The 26,796-nt window shown below is 34.7% G+C and overlaps 1 protein-coding gene across 1 annotated transcript; it reads right to left on the reverse strand.

The window, feature by feature from the left end:
* Positions 1 to 4,753: 4,753 nt before the first annotated feature.
* On the reverse strand, positions 4,754 to 25,906 carry LOC136031885 (zinc finger protein 271-like). Its single transcript, XM_065711833.1, has 4 exons — positions 25,824 to 25,906; positions 9,790 to 9,869; positions 8,126 to 8,296; positions 4,754 to 7,100 (listed from the first exon to the last, which is right to left on the reverse strand). Exons 2-4 carry the CDS (start codon positions 9,857 to 9,859, stop codon positions 5,704 to 5,706), a joined length of 1,638 nt encoding a protein of 545 aa, XP_065567905.1. The 5' UTR covers positions 9,860 to 9,869; positions 25,824 to 25,906; the 3' UTR covers positions 4,754 to 5,703.
* Positions 25,907 to 26,796: the final 890 nt, after the last annotated feature.

Consider the following 26,796-nt stretch of genomic DNA (forward strand, 5'->3'; position numbering starts at 1 on the left):
AACATTGGTAAACAGATCTGCCTTCTTTTTATCTGATACAATTGGATATCCATCCTGAATGATATCATATCTACGGTCATCATTAGGCTGCTTTCCACTATTTAGTTGGCTAATGAAATTATGGACCTTTGAAATTGGGGTTCTAAAACTGATACTTGAGCTGAAATTCAGCCATGTACTCTGTTTAGCTCTCCTACAAATTAGTTTCACCTTAGCACATGACTGCTTATAAAAGATATCGTGCTACTTTTAGCACTTTTTTTAAAGTGCCATTTTTCAGAAAACGTAGCAATTTAGCACTTTTTCTCAAAGTAATAATTTTCTACACAAAAGCAATTTTTTTTCTAAGAAATTGGGAAGAAAAATTGTCAATGTATAAAAGTATTGATATCCTTTATCGTTCATTTTTCTTTCACCCTTTTTCCAGAAACGTTCTATTATGTTTACGTTTCATCATATCAATTTTATTCTTCATTTCATTAGTCATAAATGACAACCATTTTTTAGAAAATCATTTTAAAACCTGCTTATTAGTCACCAAAAAATTGATGTCAATTCAAAAATTGATTTGAAGGCTGGTAAATATTGCAGTGAATTAGCAATCGGAAAGTAAATGGGATTTTTGACAGAGTCTGATAATGCCTCTGTTTCTATGGTGTAGGATTGCTGTATGAAGATGCAACCCTGGGGCTACCTCTATCCTTAAAGCCAGGTCTTACGGACCCCTCATTGTCGATTTAGAGGAACAACTGAACTACAACTTGTTTGCCACTTTTTGGACCTTTGCTTTTCCTTTGATCAGTTATTTTCTTCCACACATATCAGCTGTTTTTTTTTCTGTTAACACTAGACAGAAAAAGGGAAAGAAACAAATCAAGGTCAAAACCACTGTAGTTATAGTAAGACAAGATGATTTCCTTGAAATTAACACAGGGATTAATTCGTTTCAAATTTTCATGTTTCCTCTTTAGACCTTTGGCAATGCACTTATTTGAAGTCATGTACACATAATTATCATACTAAAACCAAAAAAGTAACAAAACCTATACTACCTTAAATCCAATACAGTCATTAACGAAATCAAAATCTAATTTCACTTTTTTTTAATGTATTTAAGTTTATTTTCCATCGTTATATAAATTGAACTTCCCTTTCCCTTTCTATATCCTATAGAATAACAATAGAAGTACACAATAATTCAAGCCGTTGTCTGATTCTTGCTCGAAATCTTTCTATCAGATGCCGTCTTGTTCCTGCAGTAACCATCTCACATTTTTGGCATAATGGAGATTCACCCCTCCCTATTCAGGAAAGACGTTTCCCAAAATTTCCTATTCCTGTTATGGCTTCTGTAACCATTCTCGTCTCGAACCTTTTCAGTCGTAGAAAATGTTTAGTCAGGGTTGATTGAACTCCGGGAATACTTCCTTCGTTTCCTTAGACCCAACCTTCCTAAGCCAATTTTTTTTCGCTCTCATTGCTCACACCCCTCAAGTTAGTGGATATAGCTGTTTTATTGAAGGGATTTTCTACCCATTGTTTCAAGATATTGCAACAACTCGTGGACTCATAATATTCCCATTCTAATTTATCACATTTCTACTTTAAACCCATATTTACATGAAATGTTGGTCACACTATAGCATAAACTTAAATCAGACACACCTCCTCCTTTTAGCTAGATCCTGCTCACGAAAATTTAACTGTAATAAGTCATAATTTCCCTAAATATTGTGTCACATATACTTCAGCAGCCGGAGATTCTAGAGTTTTTGACCAAATAAATTATATAAAGATTTAAATTGTCTGATCGACTTTTGACTAAATTCTTCATAGAGTCATCAATACCTGCTATTTATATTCGCGGCATTCTGTTAGTATTTTCAGAGAAAATTTCCCAGTATCTGAAAACACTAATAATTTAGATAGTACATTTTGTGGAAAAACTAGAAGAAAAATTTCCGATATGGACGAGCGTTTGGACAGCTTTTTATTTATTTTTTCCGTCCCGTTTTTAAGCTATAGGCAAAGAACACTAAAGAAAAAAGAGAAGGAAATGCTCTGTGGGACGAATTTTCATTTTATACAGTAAATGCCATTTACGCATTAGCGCGTTTAAGGGGGGAGGAACGCTGGAAAGCTGAAATGAGTGGACAAACTACGCAAAGCAAACACTTGGATAGTTTGAAGATCCTATACACCATACAAAGGTTTTTTTTACTCAGAAATTTCGTTTAACCCCATAACCCTACTTTTTATAAACAATCTTTCTTGTTGCTTCATTCGGGATTTGTGTACATTTGGGGCTGTTGAGAATGAATTAGGCTTCAACAAAATTCTGAAAACATATTAGAGAGGGCTAAGGGTAAAGTAAAGTGAAGCACTTTTCTAAATGACACAAGTATTTTTTGTTTAAAGGTTGTTTTTAGAATCATAGGGTAGAACAGGGAAAATTAGTTTTTTTTCTTATTCAGCCAGTGTTTTTTTCTATTTACATCAATAGGAAAATGGCTACAATAAAAAATCACACTGTACAGATTGTTTCAAGAATAAGAAAAATATTCTGCACAATCAAAAAACATAAATACAATACATCTCCAATTTATCACACAAGGGATAATTTTAGAGATCAGGCCCTGAAGCCTATAGTGAGTCATATTATATGTGCAGTAAGTTGAACCCTACGGTGGTTTGGCCACTTAAATTCGCATGCCAGCAGAAGCATCCGCCAGCACACTTTTCAAAGTTGATCCCCCTGAACGACTCTGGTTCAGATGAAGAGTGACTCTTACTCGGTACCTCTTTATGATCGGTGATGATCTCCAAAAAGCGTTCATGCTTGTACAGGACTATTTGGAATGAAGGTGAAAACTCGCATATCTCTTAAAGCAGAAGCTTTAAGTCAAGTAAGTAAGTCAAATTGTTGCTGAGATAACAACTAAAACCCACTTAATAAACATTTTCATTTAAGAAAACAAAATTAATCCTTCAAAAACTTAGTAATTAGTATACAAAATAAATGATTTTGTCTACTTTTATAAACTTTTCCCCATAACATTAATGACAAAAACCAGATTATTTAAAATTCGTAAAACCTATAAACTATTAGGCACGAATGATAAATAAAACACCCGTTTTTTATGACTTTTACTAATCTATATTTATAAACTTTTGAAATTCCACAAAATTGGTATTTTTTAGTCTGAAAACTCAGGTTAAATATCAAACAAAAATTGTAATTAAATAGTCACTCTCTCAAAAGAATTTCTATTTGTAATAAAGTAATATTAGTTACTAATTTAATTGCATTAAATGGCATTATTAATCAAATTGCATTATTTTCCATTATAATGAAGGAGCCGAGCGTGAATTACCTGAAAGACTGCCACTAACAAATATATTGGATACTTTTCCAATATATTTGCCCAACCAAGCGTGATGAACAGTGAATCATCTGGTAGAACCTCAACAGCTTGACTTTAGTTCGTCATTAACATTAGTTACATGAGAGGCGTAGCATAAGTGGGAGATGGTAACATCGGCAATGAGGGGGGGGGGATTAATGTCAGGTTTTTCTTCTCACTCAATTGGACTATCTGTCTTGGCTTTTTCTACAATTAGCCATGACTTGATGCCCACGGCTATTCTATTTTAATTCAAAAATCAACAGACTCGGTCGAGGCCTTCGGCCACTTAATTCGCATGCCAGCAGAAGCATCCGCCAGCACACTTTTCAGAGTTGATCCCCTTGAACATGGCTGGAAGCGCTCCCATAAAGACTCCGGTTCAGATGGAGGGACACTCTTGCCCGGTATCTCTCTATGATCGGTGATGATCTCCAAGAAGCAGTCATGCTTGCACAGGACTGTTGGAATGGGGGCGAAGACTCACATCTCTCTTAAAGCAAAAGCTTTAACTTGATGAGTTCCATCAAGTGAACTGATGGAACTCAAAAATCCCATGTTAAAATTGAAAATTTATATTTAAAAAGTACTCAAGTATTCATTGGTGGAAGATACCGCTTTTAATATCAGGCTGTAGCTTCTTGAAGATGCAAGAAAATGTTTGCTAGGATTTTGCTCTATTTCCTCTAATTGCTTAGAAATCTTAGAAAATGTATAGCTCTTTTTCACAAGTTTACTTTATGAAGAATATTCCTTTTAGAACAAAATCGGTACTATCATGAGCAGAAGACAATTAACTGTAAGATGATTGCAACCATTTTTCGATGTATTTTCCTGTTTTCGAACAGTCCCATAGAATATTTTCAGCTACCAGAAATTTTTACAAGTTTTTTGCCAGAAAGAATCATTTCAGATCGCCCTAGAAACCAGATTGACAAGCTGGTATAATTAACTTGCTATTCCCACCAATGAATAAGTGCTATTTGAATGGTTTTTGACAATCGAAGGTCTCTAGAGAATTGAGAGACAGAAGGCTACCCTAACTTCAATTTTGAATCTTGATATTTTCAAGTTCGCTTAATCACGGCCTTAAGTCAATTAAGTAAGTCAAATTGTTGCTGAAATAACAAATAAAACCCACCTAATAAACATTTTCATTGAAGAAAAATATTTAATCCCTCAAGAACTTAGTTAAAAATTAAAATAACTGATCTTGTCTACTTTTGTAAACTGTTGCCCATAACATTAATGACAAAAACCAGATTATTTAAAAATTTGTAAAACCTATAAACTATTAGACACGAATGATAAATAGACCACCCATTTTTTATGACTTTCACTAATCTATATTTATAAACGTTTAAAATTCCACAAAAATTTGTATTTTTTGGTCTGAAAATACAGGTTAAATATCAAACAAAATTGTAATTAAATTATCACTCTCTCAAAATAATTTCAATTATCAATAAAGCAATAAAATTTACTAAAACAAACATTACACATGCTTTGTTTAGGATAGAGCACTCCCAAAGTTTCCAATTTTACGGAGGTCCGTAAAATATCAAATTTTACAGTGACCAAATTTTACCAATTACAACACTAGAACAAACCAATAATTCTCGTTTCTTTACTTCTGCATTGGTTTTCCAGAGGGTATAAAATCGCTTTAAAAGACCTCAACACATTAGAAAAATCTCTTAATGAGCAGACATCCTCCCTTATCCCCTGAGTAGGAATCCTGGTGACAATCATAGTTTTAAGGATTTATTTCTCTGAGGACAGAACAAAAACTTCATATAGGTTTGTTCACAATGTTTCAATCCAGATGATATGCAAAAAAAACTGTCAAAGAAGGGGAGATAAATTTTTAAGAAGAATACAATTGATTTTACTGGGGTGTTTACTCCAACACGGATACATATAGTGACAGATTTGGGGGGGGGGGGAGAGAATCAGCCAAAGGAAAAAACAACTTAAAACAAAAAGCAAACTATAATCACTGAAAAAACAAACAAAAATATACCACAAATCAATTAATGGACTGAAAAGAAAATAACATATAAACAAGCAGCAAGAAAAAACAAGAGAATGGTTTACAATAGGGTTGAGCAAGACCATAGAAGTTGTTACTGTAGACTATGAGCTAGCGGGCCTTTTCTAAAAATGGGTTTTTGTATGATTATTAAGATTTGATCTAGAAGAATATTCTCTCTTGCATATATCACACTTGAATGATTTCTCCCTAGCATGTACTCTTTGGTGCCAAATCAAATTGCTTGACTCAGAAATTTTTTTTTTATCATACTTCACATTTAAAGGTTTTTTCAGCCGTGTGCAGTCTTTGGTGTTTAATCAAACTGCTTGACACAGAAAAAGTTTTTTCACATACTTCACATTTAAAGGTTTTTTCGGCCGTGTGTAGTCTTTGGTGTTTAGTCAAATTGGTTGACAGAGAAAACGTTTTTTCACATACTTCACATTCAAAGGGTTTTTCACCCGTGTGTACTCTTTGGTGACTAATCAAATTGGTTGACAGAGAAAACGTTTTTTCACATACTTCACATTCAAAGGGTTTTTCACCCGTGTGTACTCTTTGGTGATTAATCAAATTGGATGACACAGAAAAAGTTTTTTCACATACATCACATTTATAGGGTTTTTCACCCGTGTGTACTCTTTGGTGTTTAATCAAACTACTTGACTGAGAAAAAGTTTTTTCACATACTTCACATTCAAAGGGTTTTTCACCCGTGTGTACTCTTTGGTGATTAATCAAATTGGTTGAGCTAGAAAAAGTTTTTTCAAATACTTCACATTTAAAGAGTTTTTCACCCGTGTGTACTCTTTGGTGTCTAATCAAACTACTTGACAAAGAAAAAGTTTGTTCACATACTTCACATTTATAGGGTTTTTCACCCGTGTGTACTCTTTGGTGTTTAATCAAACTACTTGACTGAGAAAAAGTTTTTTCACATACTTCACATTCAAAGGGTTTTTCACCTGTGTGTACTCTTTGGTGATTAATCAAACTACTTGACTGAGAAAAAGTTTTTTCACATACTTCACATTCAAAGGGTTTTTCACCCGTGTGTACTCTTTGGTGATTAATCAAATTGGTTGAGCTAGAAAAAGTTTTTTCACATACTTCACATTTAAAGAGTTTTTCACCCGTGTGTACTCTTTGGTGTCTAATCGAACTACTTGACTGAGAAAAAGTTTTTTCACATACTTCACATTCAAAGGGTTTTTCACCCGTGTGTACTCTTTGGTGATTAATCAAATTGGTTGAGCTAGAAAAAGTTTTTTCACATACTTCACATTTAAAGAGTTTTTCACCCGTGTGTACTCTTTGGTGTCTAATCAAACTACTTGACAAAGAAAAAGTTTGTTCACATACTTCACATTTAAAGGGTTTTTCACCCGTGTGTACTCTTTGGTGGCTACTCAAACTGGATGACACAGAAAAAGTTTTTTCACATACTTCACATTTAAAGGGTTTTTCACCCGTGTGTACTCTTTGGTGTTTAATCAAACTATTTGACAGAATTGCAGAAGGATTCTGTGTAACAGCTAGTGATGTAACATTGGATATCCTGGATGCAACATTCAAAGGTAGCTGTTGATGCTCAGGTGATAGAGTAGAATTAGAAGTTTCTCTAATCATGTCAACATCACTTGGCGAAGTATATTCAGCTTCTACAACAAAAATAACGAGATAGAAAATAATCAAAGTATGATAAAACATTCTCAATAAATAATAGCCCCCAAAGGTATAAAGAAAATAGGCAAAATAAGAAAAATGACATATAATATGATGATTATATCTCTATGATGAGAAAAATCTCAAAGCTCATGTGCATGTCATTACTTTAAGTGGTTTTATTTTTTGCACCATTTTTTTCTACTAGTACTGTTTTGGACATAACAGAAACATAGTTTTCACTTTTTCCACACAGAAATTCTCTTCCTCTCTGACTTACTCCTATAAATGCTGGGCATTCTTTTGTAACTGAACATTTATAATAAACATCTCGCCATTTAAACTTTTGTTTAAACTTGGGTTTTTCTAGAGTTGTTTGTGGAAACTTCTATATATAGTAGCATAATCCCTTTAAAGATTTGTAAAAACAATAAATACAGTGCTGATTTACGTAGCGCTTATGTCTTTCCTTTTAAAGACAGAGGTTTATTTTAGGGGAATATTTGACAGTGAGTGTATGGTTTTGTGTTTAATACTTAAATTACTTTGATGTGTTTTCCAAAATTCATAATGCAAGCTGAGTCTTACTATAAACGTTTAGTAATGTTCTTTGAAAATTTTATACAATAATAACAATATAATTTCTGTCGGATTTATAACAATGGAAATAAAACAAGTGGAGTGAAAAAAGAAATACCATCATCTACAAATACAAAATATTTACACTAAAACACTTACTATTTACTACTAAAGTACAAAGACACTAATTTTATTTTAGAAATGAAACAAATTCTTTGAACAAAATTAGCAAATTTTTACAGAGAAATTTACAAATTCCAGAATTTGTTGTCCATAATCTATTGCATGGTTTCAAGTTTTTTTTTTTTTATCTCTTTTTGCCTTCAGCAGTTTCAAATCTTATGATGATGAAGTCCTAGCAAGTTCTAACTTGTTCTAGTTTTCCCTAATATAATATTACCCAAAATAGTTGATTATACAAAAACAAATGCTTGAGATGTACCTTTACTGTCAAAACATGTGGAGCCCAGTTCCTGCGTGTCAGGCTCAAGTTTACATGGTTGTGAAAAATAGCCAAAAGTACCCACAGGAACATTTTCCCTTTTAACAGACAGAAGTTGGTTTGGAAAGTCAAAAAGCTCCTCATGGTTACTTGGTAAAGCCTCTTCAACTTCTGAAAGAAAGTATGAATAAAATGGACATCAAACACATTCAACAGAAAAGCTTACAAGACAAGCCCAACTGCTTCTCATTTTCAACACAATGGCCCCAAGAAAGAATAATGACAGAAATCAAACTATCTTTGGCAAATGACCAACACAAAATATTTAAAAAGATTATTACCAATTATACGAATCATTTTTTCTACCCCCCCCCCCCCACAAAAAAATCTTTCTTTTTACAAGGGTCTCAATTGACAGCAAATATAGCTTAGAGGCAATCTTGCAATTTTAAGACATAAAAAACATACAAATCAGACTACTTGAGGTTAAACTATCATCGGATTCAATAGGGCTTGAGCTTAAATCTTAGAACAAGTATTGACTAAAATTACAATAAATCCATGCAATGAAAATATTATTTACAATAAACATAAAGACAATGTTTCCTGAAAAATAAAGCATGGAATATCTTTGGTAGGCTATCTATTAGATAATCATGATTAGCTAAACTGAACAAATACCCCATATTTATGAAAAAAAACAAAGTGTGTTTGAAAAATAAGTAAATGTTTGCAGCGAGGGAAAAGGGAAGTTGTCTAAAATCTACCAAAAAAAAACTAGAAAAACCAACTTTTTTGTACCCCTCCTACTCAAAATCTATTGACTGCAATATATAAAAATAGAAATATCTGAACAGCTCTTAGTAAACAGTTTGGGAAAACTGGGAAACTTGACAGAATTTGGACAAATAAAAAAAAAAAACCTGATGGAATTATGTGCTCTTTGCCAAGGAAATAATAAAGATAAAAATGGCAAAAGACAATAATAAATGTCACACAATAAAAACCAACAACTTGCATGTTAGCTACCAAGAAGGGTGGTTAGTGTTAACTGAAAAAAAAGAAGATTGCTTGGTGTATCCTCTTTAGTCACTAGCATGTACCTTATCATGAACTCATTTTCTTTTTCTTGATTTATTTACAAATCACAAAAAGATAATCACAGGAAACAAACAAACATCAAGTAATGTTATGAAGAAGGATGAAGGTAATTTAGTTTTTTCAAAATACTTGTTGCAAGAGACAGAAACTAGTCCCTATAATTAATATATAATTGTATTATTATAGATAATTATAATAAAACTAGTCCTTATAATTAATAGATGATTATTGTGGCTGCCATACAAATAGAATCTTCAGTGGGAATGCTTTTTTCTTATTGCTTTCTTGATTTGCTTTGTAATTCTTTGTTTATGCCCAAAAAAAGGAAAAAGTAAGAGACAATTTTTCAACTTAAAGACTTGTTGTCTCCCCAAACTGAAACAAAAAATATAACTAATAATTTAGGCTTTTGTCTTGCAAAATAACTCTTTCATTACCTAGTTTTTATGCAGTTGCATGTTCTTTCTTTTTTGTTATTTTTACTGAGGACTAACAGAAAGCAAAGCTAAAGAAAAGCAGCTTTCTTTTCAGCTTTTTACCAAAATTTTTATTGGATAACTTACCTTTTTTAACAACATCAGTCTCAGGAATGGTAATAGGCTCAGCCATGTTTGGAGTTTGAGGCACATCCATAATATTATCTCTGAAATAAATTAATGTCAACTATAAAACATATAATACTATCAGCAACACTTAGAAATGGCACACCAGTTTTAAACTGGCAACAAAACATACAGATTGTTATGTATTCACTATGATAGATTTTGAAACTGGTATTTTGTTTCTAGTTTTTCAAAGCTTTTGTGGGACAAAAACGGACCAACATGGTAAAATCGAAAAATAATTTTTTGCCCAGGTTTATTTTCAGATTTATTGGTATTATAAATTTTTAATTTGGGTAAGAGTGTTTAGAATAATTGGATTAGGATTCATTAATGAATTCCCACCCTTTAATGGGGGTTCCCCCTGGGGGAAGTATCACAGTGGGTACTAGCCATCCACAACAGACAAACCACATAACCAAAGCAGGGTCAACACCAGCACAAATAGGATTCTCATCTCCACACATAGCATACTCACCACCTCACACCCAGTCATTTCCAGTATACTCTGGACAGCCCCATCACCCACCTAAAAATTTTCACTTACAATATCCTCAGTCAACATATCAGGAAACACAAGGGCCCTTCCCAGTTGCACCTCTGCCATATACAAATCATCAAGGTCATTTATATCATGCACCCTAAGCCCAGAACTTACAATTTGTACCTTCAATAAGTACCTTCAGTAGATTGTTGGGGTTATCAGTTGATTATCCTCCCCTAGCCCAACAAGAAGAGGAGGACATCACAAATGTTGTAAATCCTATGAAGGCTGAAGGGATTAGTGCTGTGCTAAAAAGAAATGGTGAGAGAAGTGGCTCACCTGTTGAGCAAGAGACCTCTAAAACTGTAAAAACTCCTATAGTGGAAAGATTTTTACAAGGAATAATAGAATAGAGGCAACTACTGATTTTGTATTCAGTGAGTCAGTGGCTAATCTAACAGTGGTTTTCACCTCACAGGTAAATCTCCCATCAGACAGAGCAATCACACTAGAACTAAAGAAAACTCTTCAAACACAGACTTTAGACTTTTACTCAAACTATGATAGGAATAGGCTATATGTATATGTTCAATTACAAACTGTATTGGATGCTCTAATGAAAATAAAAAAGTTTGACAATGAACAAATTTGGCACCTGAAGAGAAGACAGGTCAGCTATGGTGTAATCAAGCAAATAGCCCTAGATTATACAAAGGAAGAACTGCTGACAGACCTCAGGGCCAAAACTAATATTGAAATTAAGAAACTAAAGAGGTTGAAAAGATACAATTGAGAGACCAAAAGATTAGAAGATAGCCTGAGTATTTGTGTTGCATTTGAGAACACTCTTCCCCAGAGTATTTGGCTTTATGGAAGACAAAGGAATATTGAGAGGTACAACTGACTAATGATACAATGCTTCAAGTGTCAAAAGTATGGCAATACTCAAGAAAAATGTAGGTCACCCCATGCTGTATGCTTGAGATGTGCAAACAAACATGCTTCTAAATGGAACAGATGCAATGTCTGAGTAGTGGAATGTTGTAACAAGTAGAAACTTTTAGAAAATATATTTGATATAAAACTAAGGCACATAGCATTATTGAAAGGGATCAAGGGCATATAGGTTCTCAAAGAGCACATGATTATGTCCTAGGGATGGATTAAGATATTAAGTTGAAACTCTCAAAGCCTGTATGAATACTATTGCTACTATTACTATTAAACTGAACAAAAGGTGAACTTAAATTAAGGTTTGAAAAATGGCATATATTCAACATTTCAGGAACAAAATAGGGTAATCAGTCTCATTTTAAGGAGGCTTGAGGGGGTATAAAACTAAGTCAAAAGGCGCTATGTTATCCAGATTGAAAAAAAGATGTGTGTGGAATCTTTAATGATACTCTAGGGAAGTTAGGTTGGAAATTTCAGATCTTGTTACAGGATATGTTGAAAAAAATCAAAACCCCCAGTGTACATTCAAGTTTCTCAAAAGGTTGTATTTATGAAATCTCAAGAATGACTAAATGTATTAAGTTGAAACCTTCAGGGCATGTTGATGAGAATGTTTAAGTAAACGTTGTTGTTAGAAAGGCATATTTGCACTTATTTGGAATTGCAAAGGGTATTAATGTAAAGCTTCAAAGGTAGGTTAGATGCATATTGAACTAAATTAAAACGCACCATGGGTATATGTATTACACCATACCTACTTGCTGCGTGACTGCTTGCTATGGCCATTACTGCTTATATAACTACTTGAGACTGCAAAAACTGCCAATTGCAATTCCAACTAAATGTGATTGTGAACACTTTACAAATACAACAACATCTACCTGTGACCATGACTGTGAATAAGACTATTGCAGCTGCAACAACTTATGAGCACTACTTCAAATACTTGGGACTGCAACTCCAACTGCAAATTACTGTAACTCCAACAACTACTGTTTTCAATTGCTACTGTTGAACTAAATAATTTTTTCTTAAGTGAATCCAGGTTGATAGAATGGAAGTGATTCAATATATCAGGAATGGAATAAGGTATTAAGTTGAAACTTTCATGGTAGGTTTTTATGTTTAATGTTTAACTAAATCAAAACACAATGTGAACATCCAACTATGTCCATATGGCATATCTGTGATATAGTCGGAGTGGCTAATAGTGTTAAGGTATGTTAAGTCAGAAGTTAAACAAAATCAAGAAAGAGATGTGTGTAATATACACACACCCCTTAATTTTCAATAAAGGTTAAGAGAAATAAGTTGAGACTTTCAAGCCATGAGAAAGGAAATGGTTAATAAATGTTTCTCTGTTCAAGGTTGTGACAGGTTGTAGATTATAATTTTTAAATCTTATGTAACCCCTAAGTTTATTCAGACAAGTAACAAATTTATTTGAAATTTTCCCAGTGCCAATCTATACAAAACATCATACTACAACTATTATTTAAGTTTGTTTCTAAGTTTTGTCCAACATATAAATACTTCATCAAGACTTGCATTATTAAAAGAAAACCAAAAGATTTAAAATACTCTTTCTTAGTCTATGAAAAGGACTTTGTCAATTAAAAACTAATATAAATTAATCAAAGAAAACTCATCAAAGAGAATTTTTCAGAAAAATTGAAGAGCCAAATTAAACAAGCATAACCAAAAATTAAGTCAAATACTTTGCTTAAGCTTAAAACAACTATAAATCACTCTATAAATAAATTAAACCCAAATGAACAAAAACTACAAATTATAACCAGGAAAACCTCAAAAGGAGCTTAAACTAGTGCAAAGAAGGGTTGGACTATTACCCCAATTTTTAATGTATTCTGGTTTACAACTTTAATAAATATAAATTTGTGGAGACTGTCAGGACTTCATATTAATATGTATTAAACTGTCAGTTCAAAATCATTTGTACTTTTTAGTAACATTGGCTATTAGTGTAATTTTTTTAAATTTTATTACAAATTAAAACACACAATTCAAAATAAAGATTCTTTTCAGTAAAATTCAAATTATGTTCTGGTCTACAGAAGACATAGGGTTATTTTCTTTGACCTAAGCTACTCCTCTCTTTGCAAGTTTCAAGGGTAAAATTCTAGTTAATTGACTTCTTGCTATCTTGGAAAGGGTTTAGGTTAGGAAAATGAAACTTTCAGGGATGGGTCTACAGGCTAAAGTATGTCCCGGGAAGGTATTTTGAAGTAACTACCTCCACTCCTTCTCCCTCTAGAGGGCCCTGACCTTTGATGACCTTTAAAAATATGGGTGTTATAAAAGTGAAACCTTGCAAAATAGATCTTCTGCTTAACTGAAGTACAACAAAATTGGTTTCAGCTCCATAACTTTCCTCAATCCCATTTTATAAGGTTTTAAAGATATGCAAATACATTTCCTAAATTTTGAAAAAAAAAACATTGTTATGGCTCAAAATTCTACTCAAATAGCAGGAATTGCATTTTCAGAACTAAAGGCAGAGAAAAAGCAACTAGTAACTGAAAATTAAGGTAAAATGTTGTTTTGTCAAAATTTGCCTGTCATGTAGGCAAATTTTGGGGACCTCTAGAGGGAGAAGAAGTGGAGGTGGGTACTTTAAAATACCTTCCCGGAACATACTTTAGCCTGTAGACCCATCCCTGAAAGTTTCAGTTTCCTAACCTAAACCCTTTCCAAGATAGCAAGAAGTCAATTAACTAGAATTTTACTGTTTCAAGTTTTTCTTTTTCTTGGTTATTTAGTGCAATTTCTGTTCGTTTTACAGTTCACTTACTTTTTGATGGTTAATTATGGTTGTTTTGTGCCTAAGAAGTTATAGGAGTTTATTTTGCTCATCTTTGGCTCAATTTCTCTGGTTTAACATTTCTGTTTAAAAACCTGTTTTGTAGAAAAAATCTTTTAAAATTAGTACAAGGTAGTCTTAAAATATCTGAACCAAGCAACTAAAGGAATAAATATTGGACAGGACCTGTTGTTGTAGAGAAAATACGCTCGGCTTTCGCCCCCTGCTTCACCAAACAATAATTAAACTAAAAACATAGAAACGAAAAAAACATACAAATCAAATAAATCAAATGATCTTCTCTTCTCACCAAACTCTTGTGACTGGGAGAAAAAAAAAAACAAAAAACAACAAACCCAATAAAATCTAATGAAATTACAACCAGTTGAAAATCATTGTTGAAGACACAAAAACTCCCAATGCCTCTAATATTTTTATCTCCTTGTCTTTACTAACACGAGTGAAATCTAAAACGAGAGGGGTGGACGTCTTCAGGCCCAGAGATTCGATTTTTCTGATTAGAATATTTCTCTCAGTTGTGAAACGAGGGCATTCTGAGAGAATGTGATCTATTGTTTCATCAATATTTACACACCTATAAAAAGGGCATGACTTGCTATCTGTAAGACAATATAGTGCTTGACAAGATCTGGTCATTGCATGACCAGTCCTCAGACGGAAAATAGAGTTTGCAATTTTCCTATTTGGGTGGATAAGGTGATGTGGGATACAATGCCCCTCAAAAGACAAAACATAAATATTTGTTCTTGCAATACATATATTATTAATTCTAAGAGAACTTGCAGCAGAGGTTATTAACTTTAAAGATTCATTTACAGTGAGAGCAACCTTCCAAGTAATTGGGTGGTGGATAGCCTGTTTTGCAATACTGTCAGCAATTTCATTTCCCTTAATCCTTATGTGAGAAGGAACCCAGACCATTTTCAGTTGAAGAGCATCAGAAGACATTATTTTCTGAATCTTTTCCTGTAGATGAACAATAATTGGTATAACTTTTCCTTGCCTCTTTTTTAGATCAGAAAGAACACTTTTAGAGTTAGAAAAGATAACAAATGTGCCTGATCCTACTTCCAGCACTGTATCCAGAGCTTTATGGAGAGCAAGACATTCTGCATGGAAAATGGAAATTCCATCTGAAACTCTAATCCCAACTGATGAACCATTCCACTCGGAAAAAATGCCTATGGATGCCTTCCCATCTTTTGAGACTGATCCATCAGTAAATATCTTTTTCCAATTATAAAATTCAACCATTTTAGCTAATGTGAGTTGATGAAGGATTAGACTATTCATTTTATTCTTAGGACAATCCATGCCAGGGATATTTATATCAATAACATTATCAATGCTATTAGGAGGGTTGGGAGATATCTGGGTCTGACAAGAAAAGATTAGGTTTTCAAGAACACCTATACCATTCAGCAGGGAGGAAAAAGAAGAAATCAATTGATGAAAAATTTATATTATTGATTTCATTTATTTTCTGAGTGAAAGGAACTAAAGCTCTTGCTACTCCTTTTGTTTGAGAAGTATTATTTTGCCTTTTATATAAATCTATTGCGTGGTTAGAGTTTCTGGAATTTCCCTTTCCTGAACCCAATGTTTCCTAACACTTCTAGCCCCCTCAGGGAAGGGGGCCAAGCATCTAATTGGTTATCAGAAGCTGATATTCCTATTGTTGTATCTCCAATATCCAATGATGATAGCCTGAATGAAACCATGATTACTGTCTCTGAGCCACCAATCTCTGAAACTGACAACCTGCTAAATGAGGATTTTCAGACAGTAGGCAGAAAACAGAAACGAAAAAAACCTTCTATGAGTCCTCCTGAAATAATGGGACTCTCAAACCCAAATCCAGCTGTGGAGATAAAGGACAAATCCATTATCCTTTTTGCTCCAACAGTAAAAGATCAATCCTTCTCTATCAAAAATATTACTAACATTAGAATGAATCTTTTCAAAACTTTTAGATGCAGCTTCACTGTGAATGTGAACAGAGATGGTTCACTAATGGTTATGTTTCTAGACAGAAATGAAGCCTACAAAGCCCTTAGCCTAAATAAAATTGGCAATATCCCGTTACACCTGAATGGTGGAAACCAACCCTGAAAAATTCTCAGAAAATAGTACTGTACAACATACCATTGGAACTGTCAAATGACGACTTGAAAGATGGCCTTATGAACAATAAGGGGGAAATGCTGGAGGTTTCTGGATGTTCATCGTATGGGCAAGCTAGATTCTAAGGGAACAAGAAGTAGTAAGAGTGTCCTCTTTATCTTACCTGCTAGTTCCCAATTTGACTCAGTATTCCTTTTTGGTCAGCAAAAAGCTCATAAAATATACCAAGAAAAACCTCTTCAATGCTCAAAATGTTTTAAGCTTGGTCACTCATCTAAGTATTGTTCTTCTTCTGTGCCAGGGTGCCCTAATTGCCTTGGTAATCACTCCCTGTCTACAGAAAGTAGATGCACTGAAGTGCCTAAATGTACAAACTGTGATGGTAGACATCAATCAACAGATCACAATTCATGTCCTAAATATGTTCAACGAGCTAAAGTTTTAAAGATTGCTCTTCAAGAAAATGTTCCTTTCCCAATAGCTGCAATGGAGCTGGCCAAGCGGTCCAAAGTACCATCAGGTCCAAGAGGTAATGAGGCCAAAGAAGGGAATTTAGCCCTTCCTCAAAAACCCTGGCTACAGGTCCACAAGAACCACCCAAATCAGGCACTCATACCTCCTACTGAGACTTCTTACCCTCCATTGGCTAAGGAGCATCCCAAGGTGGCTGAAGCTAGCCCATCCCTCAAAAATCCTAAAACTAAGCCTAAATCTTGGTCTGAAAGAGTGGCAGCTTTTCCTAATATTTCTACTCAAGCCATAACTATGCAAGATAGAGTTGGACCTCATATTACTAATTTAATTAAATATGTTGCATCAGTGGACCTAATATTACAATCAAATATGGCTAAAGATAAAAAAGCCAGTATAACAAAAGAAATTGCAGAATACTACTTTTCCAATTCTATTTTCAATGAAATAGGAACAGAATTATCATCCATTCTCTCAAAATATCATGCATGTCACCTATTCAACCCTTCCTATGTTAACTAAGCTGCAGATCCTACAATGGAATTGCGTCTCTTTAAATTCAAATAAACTTGCTGATCTTATCCAATGTGCAAATGATAAGAGAATAGGAATTATTTGTCTACAAGAGACTAATCTTCATCAGTACAAGAAAATCAAAATGCCTGGGTACAAGTGCTACAGGAAGGATAGATCAACTAACAGAAAGGGAGGGGGTGTGGCAATTTTTGTTCATGATTCAATCCAACACTCCCCTCAACCCTTAACTATCTACAGGGATGAAATAGATGTTGTAGGCATATTAATTACCTTAGCTAATGGTAACCATCTTGCCATAAAATCCTTTTATAATCCATGTGGGAGTAAGGACATCCAAAGTATCTTGGAAACAGAATTATCAGGTAATAATACCTTTATTTTTGGTGATTTTAATGCCCACAGTCCTCTCTGGGAACAATCAGCAGGTAGCAACAAAGCAGGAAGAGGAATAGAGTACATATTGTCCAATTTTCCTGACACCTTGATTTTCACTCCATTTGACTTTCAGACCAGGTATAATATTTCTTCTAACTCTTTCTCAACTATAGATTTGCTTCTAGGTCCTTCTTCATATTATGATTTAGTTCAGATGGTAAAGGTGTCGTCTCTCCAATCTGATCATTGTGCAATTCTTATATCATTTCAAGATTTATGCTACACTCCCAAACCCTATGTCCCTACATTTATCAACTCCAAAGGTAATTGGTCCCTTTTTCGTGAGATATTAAATGAAGTAGATTTTTCCTTTGTTTCTCCTAATTATGATATTAATGCCATTGAGTCTAATTTGAGATCAATCCTGCTGGAGTCAGCTAAATCGGCAATTCCAATGACTAGGGTACGTTTTTACAATGGCTCCAAAAGACACAAGAATTGGTGGAATGATGAGTGTAGGGTTGCAGTTCTGGCAAAAAGAAAGGCTCGTAAAATGTTTCAAAAGCACCCATCTCAGTCAACAGCAATCTTTTATAAGCAGTCATGTGCTAAGGTGAAACTAATTTGTAGGAGAGCTAAACAGAGTACATGGCTGAATTTCAGCTCAAGTATCAGTTTTAGAACCCCAATTTCAAAGGTCCATAATTTCATTAGCCAACTAAATAGTGGAAAGCAGCCTAATGATGACCGTAGATATGATATCATTCAGGATGGATATCCAATTGTATCAGATAAAAAGAAGGCAGATCTGTTTACCAATGATTTTAAAAATGATTGCTCAGACTTTCATCCCAGCCGACCTCCTTTTTGTAATCTCCCTCTTACCTGTTCTTATAAGGGTACTCTGATGAAACCTTTTTCCCAAGATGAATTTTGTGTAGCACTTAATTCTCTTAACATCAAGTCTTCCCCAGGTTATGACGGTATTTATATGAAGTGGATTCTTGAGTCCCCAAAGGTGTTTCATACAGCCCTCTTAAGTCTTTATAATCTTATTTGGTCAAGTCAAAAGTTCCCAGATGCCTGGAAGATTGCTCAGGTATTCCCAGCTTTAAAACCTTCTTATTCATCTAATGATCTCAAGTCTTACCGTCCTATATCAGTATTACCTTCCTTTAGTAAAGTTCTGGAAAGGCTTGTCTTATCAAGAATTGAGTGGTTTTCTGAAGTCAACAATCTCTTTCCTAGTGAACAAACAGGTTTCAGAAAAGGACATAGCTCTTTAGATAACATTACCCGGCTAGAAACTGATGTTTGTAACTCCCTCAAAAAAAGACATGTCACAATGGCTGTTCTGTTTGACTGGTCGAATGCCTATGGAAATGTAGTCCACAATAAATTATTGGAAATCCTAATAAATCTTGACTTCCCGTATCCTTTTATAAGTTTTATAAAGTCTTTTCTAACTGATAGATATTTTTACGTTCAAGTAAATCAGTCTAGAAGTGAGCAATGCCCCATTACGAGAGGACTTCCTCACGGTGCAATATTGAGTCCTCTTCTATTCAACTTGTATGTTTCTGAATTTCAAGTATCTCATGCATCATTTGGCCTTTATGCAGATGATTTGATAATTTGGAAGTCAGGAAGGGATATTAGCCTTCTTCAAAGCCTTATTCAACATGATATAAGTCTAGTCCAGAGATTCTCTTTAGCATTTGGCTTTCCAATATCAATCAGTAAAACTAAAGCCATTATATTTACTATAGATGTTTTCCAGAGAAATTGCCTACGGATTGTTCTGGGTACCCGGCTGACTGACCGTATTTCAAACAGTAGGTTGTACGAAAAGTGTGGTTCAATCCCGCTTTCTGGGGCTATAATGAAAGAAAGGTTGAGATGGCTAGGCCACGTTCTACGGATGAAGGATGACAGATTACCGAAGATTGTCCTTTTTGGCCAACCGTCTGGGGCTACACAGAAAGCAGGTCGTCCTTGTCTGGGTTGGGAGGATGTCATAAATAAGGATTTAAAGGAAATGGGAACTTCCTGGGAGGGTGTAAAGAGGGAGGCTTTAAATAGATTAGGTTGGAGGAGGAGCGTGCGTAGCTGTGTTGGCCTCAGGCGGCTTGGTGCTGCAGTGAGTTATTAGTAGTAGTAGTAGTAGTAGTAATGGTACTCTAGATCCTCCTAATCCACTGACAATTTTCTCAAGGGAGATCCCATATTGCAATTCAGTGAAGTTACTTGGTTTATTAATGGATTCTAAAATGCAGTGGCATGAACATATTAATTCTTTGAAATCTCTGATTATTCAGAGACTTTGTATTCTAAAAAGACTTGCTGGAAGTAAGTGGGGATGTCACCCAAAGATTATTTTGGATTTTTACAAATTATATATTCGTTCAAATATAGAATATGGGATTCAAATATTTTCAGCTTGTCCCCCATCCTCATTCAAAATCCTTGAATCTTTACAAAACTCTGCTATTCGAATAGCTTTGGGTGTGCATAAGCATACTCCTCTGTCAAAGTTAAGAACACTGTCGGGATTGGTGTCCCTAAGTGAAAGAGCATCTAGTCTAAGGATAAAGTATTTCTCGCAAATCCAGGCTTATGGAGCCAAGCATGCTGTATATGCACATACCTTTGCTGAGAAGTCAGCCTGTCCCAATGCCCATTCATCATGGAATCAGTTTCAACTGGAGGTTCCAAACTGGAATCAACATTCGCTTCATGTATATCCCTTTACTGAGTCCCCCCCATGGGAAATGAGTCCTCCAAGCTGTCAAGTAGAACTTATCTCTATTAGTAAAGATTTGATTCCTAATTATGAGATCCAGACTATTTTGGCTGAACACATCTCAAAGGCTTACCCCAACTATAGAAAAATATATACTGATGGATCCGTCCAGAGGGAAAGAGCTGGAGCAGGAGCATGTATCCCATCCCTGAATTTGAATATTTATTCTCCTCTCCCATTGGGATCTTCTATCCTGTCTGCTGAATTATGTGCCATCCGCCTGGCCTTGGATGCTCTTATAAATTATAACATTGAATCTGAAAATATACTCTGTCTCTCTGACTCTAAATCAGCATTACTACTGATCCAAAATATTAATAGAATTGCTAATGACAAAGATTTATATAATATTAGAAGACAGCTTCTTAATCTTAAGATCAAGGAAAATGAAGTTTATTTTCAACATGTTCCTAGTCATAAAGGTATAAAATATAATGATATGGCTGATTCTCTAGCAGCAAAGGCTTCCATGTTATCTCCTAGTCCTTCCTCTGACCTCAATTCACGAGATATTATCAGGCAAAGATCCAAAGTTAATCACAGTACATTAATGTTATCTCCATTTCATACAAGATTAAATACAGTGCTATATTACCGACTGAAATCAGGTGCCCTACTTCTAAATAGCTTGTTATTTAATTGGAAGCTACATCATTCCCCTTTATGCCGAATCTGCTTTTCAACAGAGGAAACAATCCAGCATATTTTATTTGATTGCCAGGCTCAGAGTGAGGAGACTGTTGCTCTTAAGCGTTTCTGCTCCTTGGCTAAGATTCCAAATACTTATACAGCTATCCTGGATTCTAACCTGCCATGGGAAATTGATCGTAAGATATTTAAGGCAGCAATTGATACCTTAAAGAAGAGAAATATTGTTTAATAAGGATTAAAGCTTGAAGAAGTCAATTTTTAATGGGACGCAATTTATCCATAGTTTTTGATTGTGCAGAAGAGAGCGGGAATGAGTAGGAAGAGCCGTATTGGTACCGGCCGGCCTAGTGCCTTAAACTGCTGGGGACAGGTAGCTCAGGTACTTGCACTTCCCACAATCAATAACAGTTTATTATTGTTCATAATCGTATATATCCATTGTTTGCAGACTGGAGCAGAATAGCGCTTCCAGTAGCTAGTTTTTCTGAAGAAGAAGTCAAAGAGGTGAAAGGACTTGTTGTTAGTCCATATACCTCCCTACAATTTTTGGAACTGGAGGGAGACCAACTTGATAATGGCTGGACTACTATATGTCTTCCGATTTCCATAGAAAAATGTGTGATTAATGAGACACTCCTTGAGAACATGGAGGTTTTGGTTAGTATTTACTTTCATAAAGTAATTAGAAGAAAGTTTCAAGAATCTTTCTTCTAAAGAAGGTATATTAACCTCATTGAACAGAGCTGCAATAGGAGTACTTTTTAGTGCACCTTTGATTAATCTCAGGCCATGGTGAACTATTGATTCAATTTTAGAAATGATCTTTTTTGAAGCTGAGTAATAGACAGGGAGACAATATTCAATCTTTCCATATATTATAGACGTGAATAGTTTTCGAAGACCATCTTGGCTAGCACCCCACTTTTGCCCAGCAACAGCATGCACAAAATTCAGTCGTTTTTGAAGTGCATCACAAAGATAAGAAATATGATCATTCCAATTTAACTTACTATCCAGCCACATACCAAGAAAGTTCACTTTCCTGGTAAAATGAATTTGTTGTTTATATAGAGTCAGATTAATTGAGGGACAATCTTGCCTAGGGTTAATTTTCCTAGAAAAAAACATGCCAGTGGTCTTTGGGATAGAAAAAACCAGATTTTTTGTATTAAGCCATATTGACAGTTTATCAATTGCTCCCTGGAGCTTGGGTTGACAAGCTTCAGGAGAGGAGCCTTCAGTCCAAAGGGCTAAGTCATCTGCATATAAGGCAAACTTTATTGAGGACATATCAGCCAAAATAATATCATTAATCAGTACGTTGAAAAGAAGAGGACTCAAAACTCCTCCTTGAGGAACACCTAATGAGACTGTACTAGCAGAGGAGCATATGGATCCAACTCTGGTTTTAATAGTCCTATTAAAAAGCACTGCCCTGCACCACTTCCAGAAATTATTTCCAACATTAAATTTATGAGCCTGTCTAAGGATTGCAAAGGGGTCCAATGTATCATAAGCTTTCTTAATATCAAAGAAGACTGCAGAAACAACTCTCTTTCTGGTAAAAGCTTTCTTAATGTCATGATCAAGTTGAATTAGGTTATCAAGGGTTGATCTACCTTTCCAAAAACCTGCTTGTTCAGCGATAAGAGAATTATCAATAAGGGGTTCAAATCTCAGCTTAATCATTTTCTCATAGAGTTTAGCAATGCATGAGGTTAAGGCAATTGGGCGGTATGAGGCTGGGTCAGAACAATCCCCTTTACCTTTATATATTGGGACTAGAATTGAAGACTTCCAAGCAGATGGGACAGAGCCACTTTCCCAACATCTGTTAAACAAGTAAAGAAAAGGGACCAAGAAAGTCAGTGGAAGAGCTCTAAGCATCTTATTGTGGACCAAGTCTTCACCCATTGCTGAGTCATTTAGAGACTGTATTGTAGAAGTTAGCACATCCATATCAAAATCTTTGTCAAGATTTATGACAGACCCTGGGGGAAACTGAGCTTCCATAAACAGAGAGTTATTATATATGCTAGTATTTGAAGATTGACCTGCGAAATAACTATTCAAAGACTCTGCCACTTCATATGGCTTTTACATAATTGAACCATCATTGGACTTAATCTCTTGAATAGACTGTTCACTATGCTGATAACCTGCAAATTTTCTGAAATTTTTCCAAAGTGTTTTAGAAGGAGTTGACTGATTAAACTAATTTTCACAAATATCTTCCCAAGCTGCTTTTCTTTCAGCTAGGACATGTTTCTTAAAAGTAGCTTCAGCCTTTCTCATTTCAATTTTTTTGTAAAGGTTACTTTTATCTGAAAGCCAGATTTTTCTAGCGTTACACTTATTTTGTTTTAGTGATTCTAAATTATTATTCCAAAAGTGTACATTTTTTTTTCTATTTTTTACTACTTGTGTTTGGAGTTTAAAAAATATATTTGAAGCATCAATGATGCTTTTAGTGATATTTTCATTTAAATCATCAATATCATTAATTAAGTCTGGTACCATACTCCCCAATTTAAATGCCCATGGTTTCCAATTATCCTCATTGAAAATCCATCTATGAGCAATGTTAAATTTAGAGAGAACTGGTATTTTTGATAGTTCTGTAATAAGTGGGTAATACTGGCTGCCAAGATTGTCATGGAACCTGGACACCTTACTATAAGCAGACAGTCTGCTACCAACAAAACAAAGATCAATGGTTGAATTTTTACCATTGGAGGAGTGCATATAAGTTCCTAAATTCTTAGGTGTGATTAGTGTGTGGGAAATCTGACTGATAGAGATTGAATCCAAGAGCAACAATGATTGAGGGTCTCTAGGGTGGGTTGAGTCCCACAGGGAATGGTGAAGATTAAAATCTCCAAGTATTAGTTGGTTTGGGGAAAGATCTAATAATTTCTTGAAAGTTGGGTTATTGAAAGAAGAGGGTTTATTTATATAAATATTAACTACTGACAAGGGGGGAAGGTCATCCATCTTAACCTTAATAACTAGTATTTCCATTGATGACTGGACATCAATATTGACAACAGAGCTAATCAAATCCTTTCTGACAAGAGTCAATAGGCCTCCACCTTTTTGAGAAGAGGAATTTAGGACCCTATCTTTTCTATGTGATGTATAATTTTTAACACTAAAATTTCTTCCAGGGGACAAATGGGATTCTTGGATGCAAACAATTTCTGGGGATTCAATGTCCAAAAACCTCTTTAACTCAACCAAACAATCAATGGGTAGACCTGTAGTGTTAAATTGAACTATTTTCATTCTAAACTGTTAGCTGTCTTTGATATTAAGGATTGTTTCCGTTTGTTTTTAGTTCCTTTCTGTTTTGAGTTAGGTGAGAGAGCACTTGCATTTCTTTTAAGGAATTGATTTTTTGTTGGAGGTTTTTTTGAGATTTCTGATGTTGGTTTTACAGGTGAAATAGAGATTGGGACAGAGTCAAGAGATTCCAAATCATCTTCAGAAATAGAATGATTTGAGGTGAGATCTGTAAATGTTCTATCAGATGGTGCATGTGAGGAACTAAAATCTTGAAAAAAATTTTCCAAACGGCCTGAGATAGAATCTTCAATTTGTTTAAATTTTGAGGATAGGAATGAGCTGATCATTTCAGGAATTCTAACTGTTAAGATATCATCAATTATTTTCTTAATTAGGGGTTCTAAGACTCTTTGTTGAGTTGACATGAATGGGCTTAGAGTGGGGTTTTCAGGGGAGGGAATTCTTCATTAGAAAGAGCTGGAGTTGTGTCATTCAGTTGCATTTAAGGATATCTGCATACTTTTTTTTAGCAGCACCAATAGTGATTTTTTCTTGTACTGCCTTAACAATAACCTTTTCAACATTTCTTGTTACAGGACATGCTTTGTCTTTAGCATGATGGTTGCCAAGACAATTGGGGCACTTGAATAGTGTAATATTATCTCTCTTAATAGTACAAGAAGATGTTAGATGGTTGTTGGCACATCTTGAACATCTAGGTTTACTGCAACATACTATTGCAGTGTGGCCATGCCTTTGGCAGTGATTACAGATCATGACACGGGGAATATATGTCTTGATTTTTTTTTTCCATACCCAGAATAGAAATAAATTCAGGAAGGTCAAGTGAAGGAGTAAGGATAATCCCATCAACATTCCTCTTGTCAGATGTCTGTTGACCAAATAGTGGATGTACTCTTGTGAAACCTTGATCCATCAGTTCATCTAATAAGGATTCACTTGTAAAAATACCCTTGTCAAAGAATACCAGCCCCTTGGGCATGAAACTCTTGGGGGAATTTGAGTGCAATCCCTGAGAGCCTTGAACTGAGAAATCCTTCTCACAGGAAAATGTTAATGATTGGTTATTATCCAAAACTAGCTTCCCTATCTCTAGTATCTTGTTCAGAACTGATATATTTCTGATCTTAAGGCAGTTAGAACCATTTGAGGATTCTACCAAAATTGTATCTTTTTGGCATTCATTAAATTGGTTTCTCAACAGCATAATTCCTTTCATGATTAGACCCAGTGGTGGATTATGGAGACCAGGCTGCCCTGTTTTAGTCAACCATTTAGTCAGTATCTAATGATACTGTCCTCACCCGTGAGAACACCAGATCCCCCTGAATCATGGGGGTCAGGCACGATGAATGCCTTTCCAAACACTACAGGAAAATCAATAGAAAGAAAATACACAAAACCAGTCAAAGGGTGAAAAGAAGGGAAGGAAAAAATATCTTAAATACCTTAGTATTAACTGTTTAAACAATAAACAAAGAAAATCGAAAAATATCAAATTTTTTCATTAATTTAATCTTTTCTTCCTTTCGTTAATATTGTGTGAAATGGCATGCTTTTAGGGTGCGTTTGTTTACTTGTCTTTTTAGTAATCAAGGTTAAACCCCTAAAAGATAGCAACAAATACTTGTCTGGCCACGTGTCACTTAAAACGGCAAGATTAATTGCGAGAATAACAACATTGGTCACGTGTAATTATTGCTTTAATGCTAGGCTATGTGAAGTTCTGACAAGGAAGAGGCTGGGACTTCGGGCCTGTTTCTAATTTTACAGGCAAATACACCTTCAGCAATTATTTCAGAGCTGGGTAGCCTAATAATAATGTGGCAAGAAATTTAAGGTAAAATTCTAGTTAATTGACTTCTTGCTATCTCGGAAAGGGTTTAGGTTAGGAAAATGAAACTTTCAGGGATGGGTCTACAGGCTAAAGTATGTCCCGGGAAGGTACTTTAAAGTACCAACCTCCACTCCTTCTCCCTCTAGAGGGCCCTGAAATTTGCCTCCATGACAAGTCTATACCTATTGAAATTTTGACAAAACAACATTTTACATTAATTTTCAGTTACCAGTTGCTTTTTCTCTGCCTTTAGTTCTGAAAATACAATTCCTGTTATTTGAGTAGAATTTTGAGCCATATCAATGTTTTTTTTTCAGAATTTAGGAAATGTATTAGCATATCTTTAAAACCTTATAAAATGGAATTGAGCAAAGTTATGAAACTGAAAACAATTTTTTTGTACTTCAATTAAGCAGAAGATCTATTTTGCAAGGTTCCACTTTTATAACACACATATTTTTTAAGGTCAGCAAAGGTCAGGGCCCTCTAGAGGGAGAAGGAGTAGAGGTAGTTGCTTCAAAATACCTTCCTGGGACACACTTTAGTCTGTAGGTTTATCCCTGAAAGTTTCATTTTCCTAACCT

The sequence above is a fragment of the Artemia franciscana genome, chromosome 10 (assembly GCF_032884065.1).
Source record: "Artemia franciscana chromosome 10, ASM3288406v1, whole genome shotgun sequence".
Lineage (NCBI taxonomy): Eukaryota > Metazoa > Arthropoda > Branchiopoda > Anostraca > Artemiidae > Artemia > Artemia franciscana.

Excerpts from the sequence above, each read along its gene's own strand:
- LOC136031885 (XM_065711833.1), bottom strand. The coding sequence starts at position 9,859 with ATGGATGTGCCTCAAACTCCAAACATGGCTGAGCCTATTACCATTCCT. Across the intron at positions 8,297-9,789 it reads GACTGATGTTGTTAAAAAAG|AAGTTGAAGAGGCTTTACCA; the intron begins GTAAGTTATCCA and ends ACTTTCTTTCAG. Across the intron at positions 7,101-8,125 it reads CACATGTTTTGACAGTAAAG|AAGCTGAATATACTTCGCCA; the intron begins GTACATCTCAAG and ends TTTTTGTTGTAG.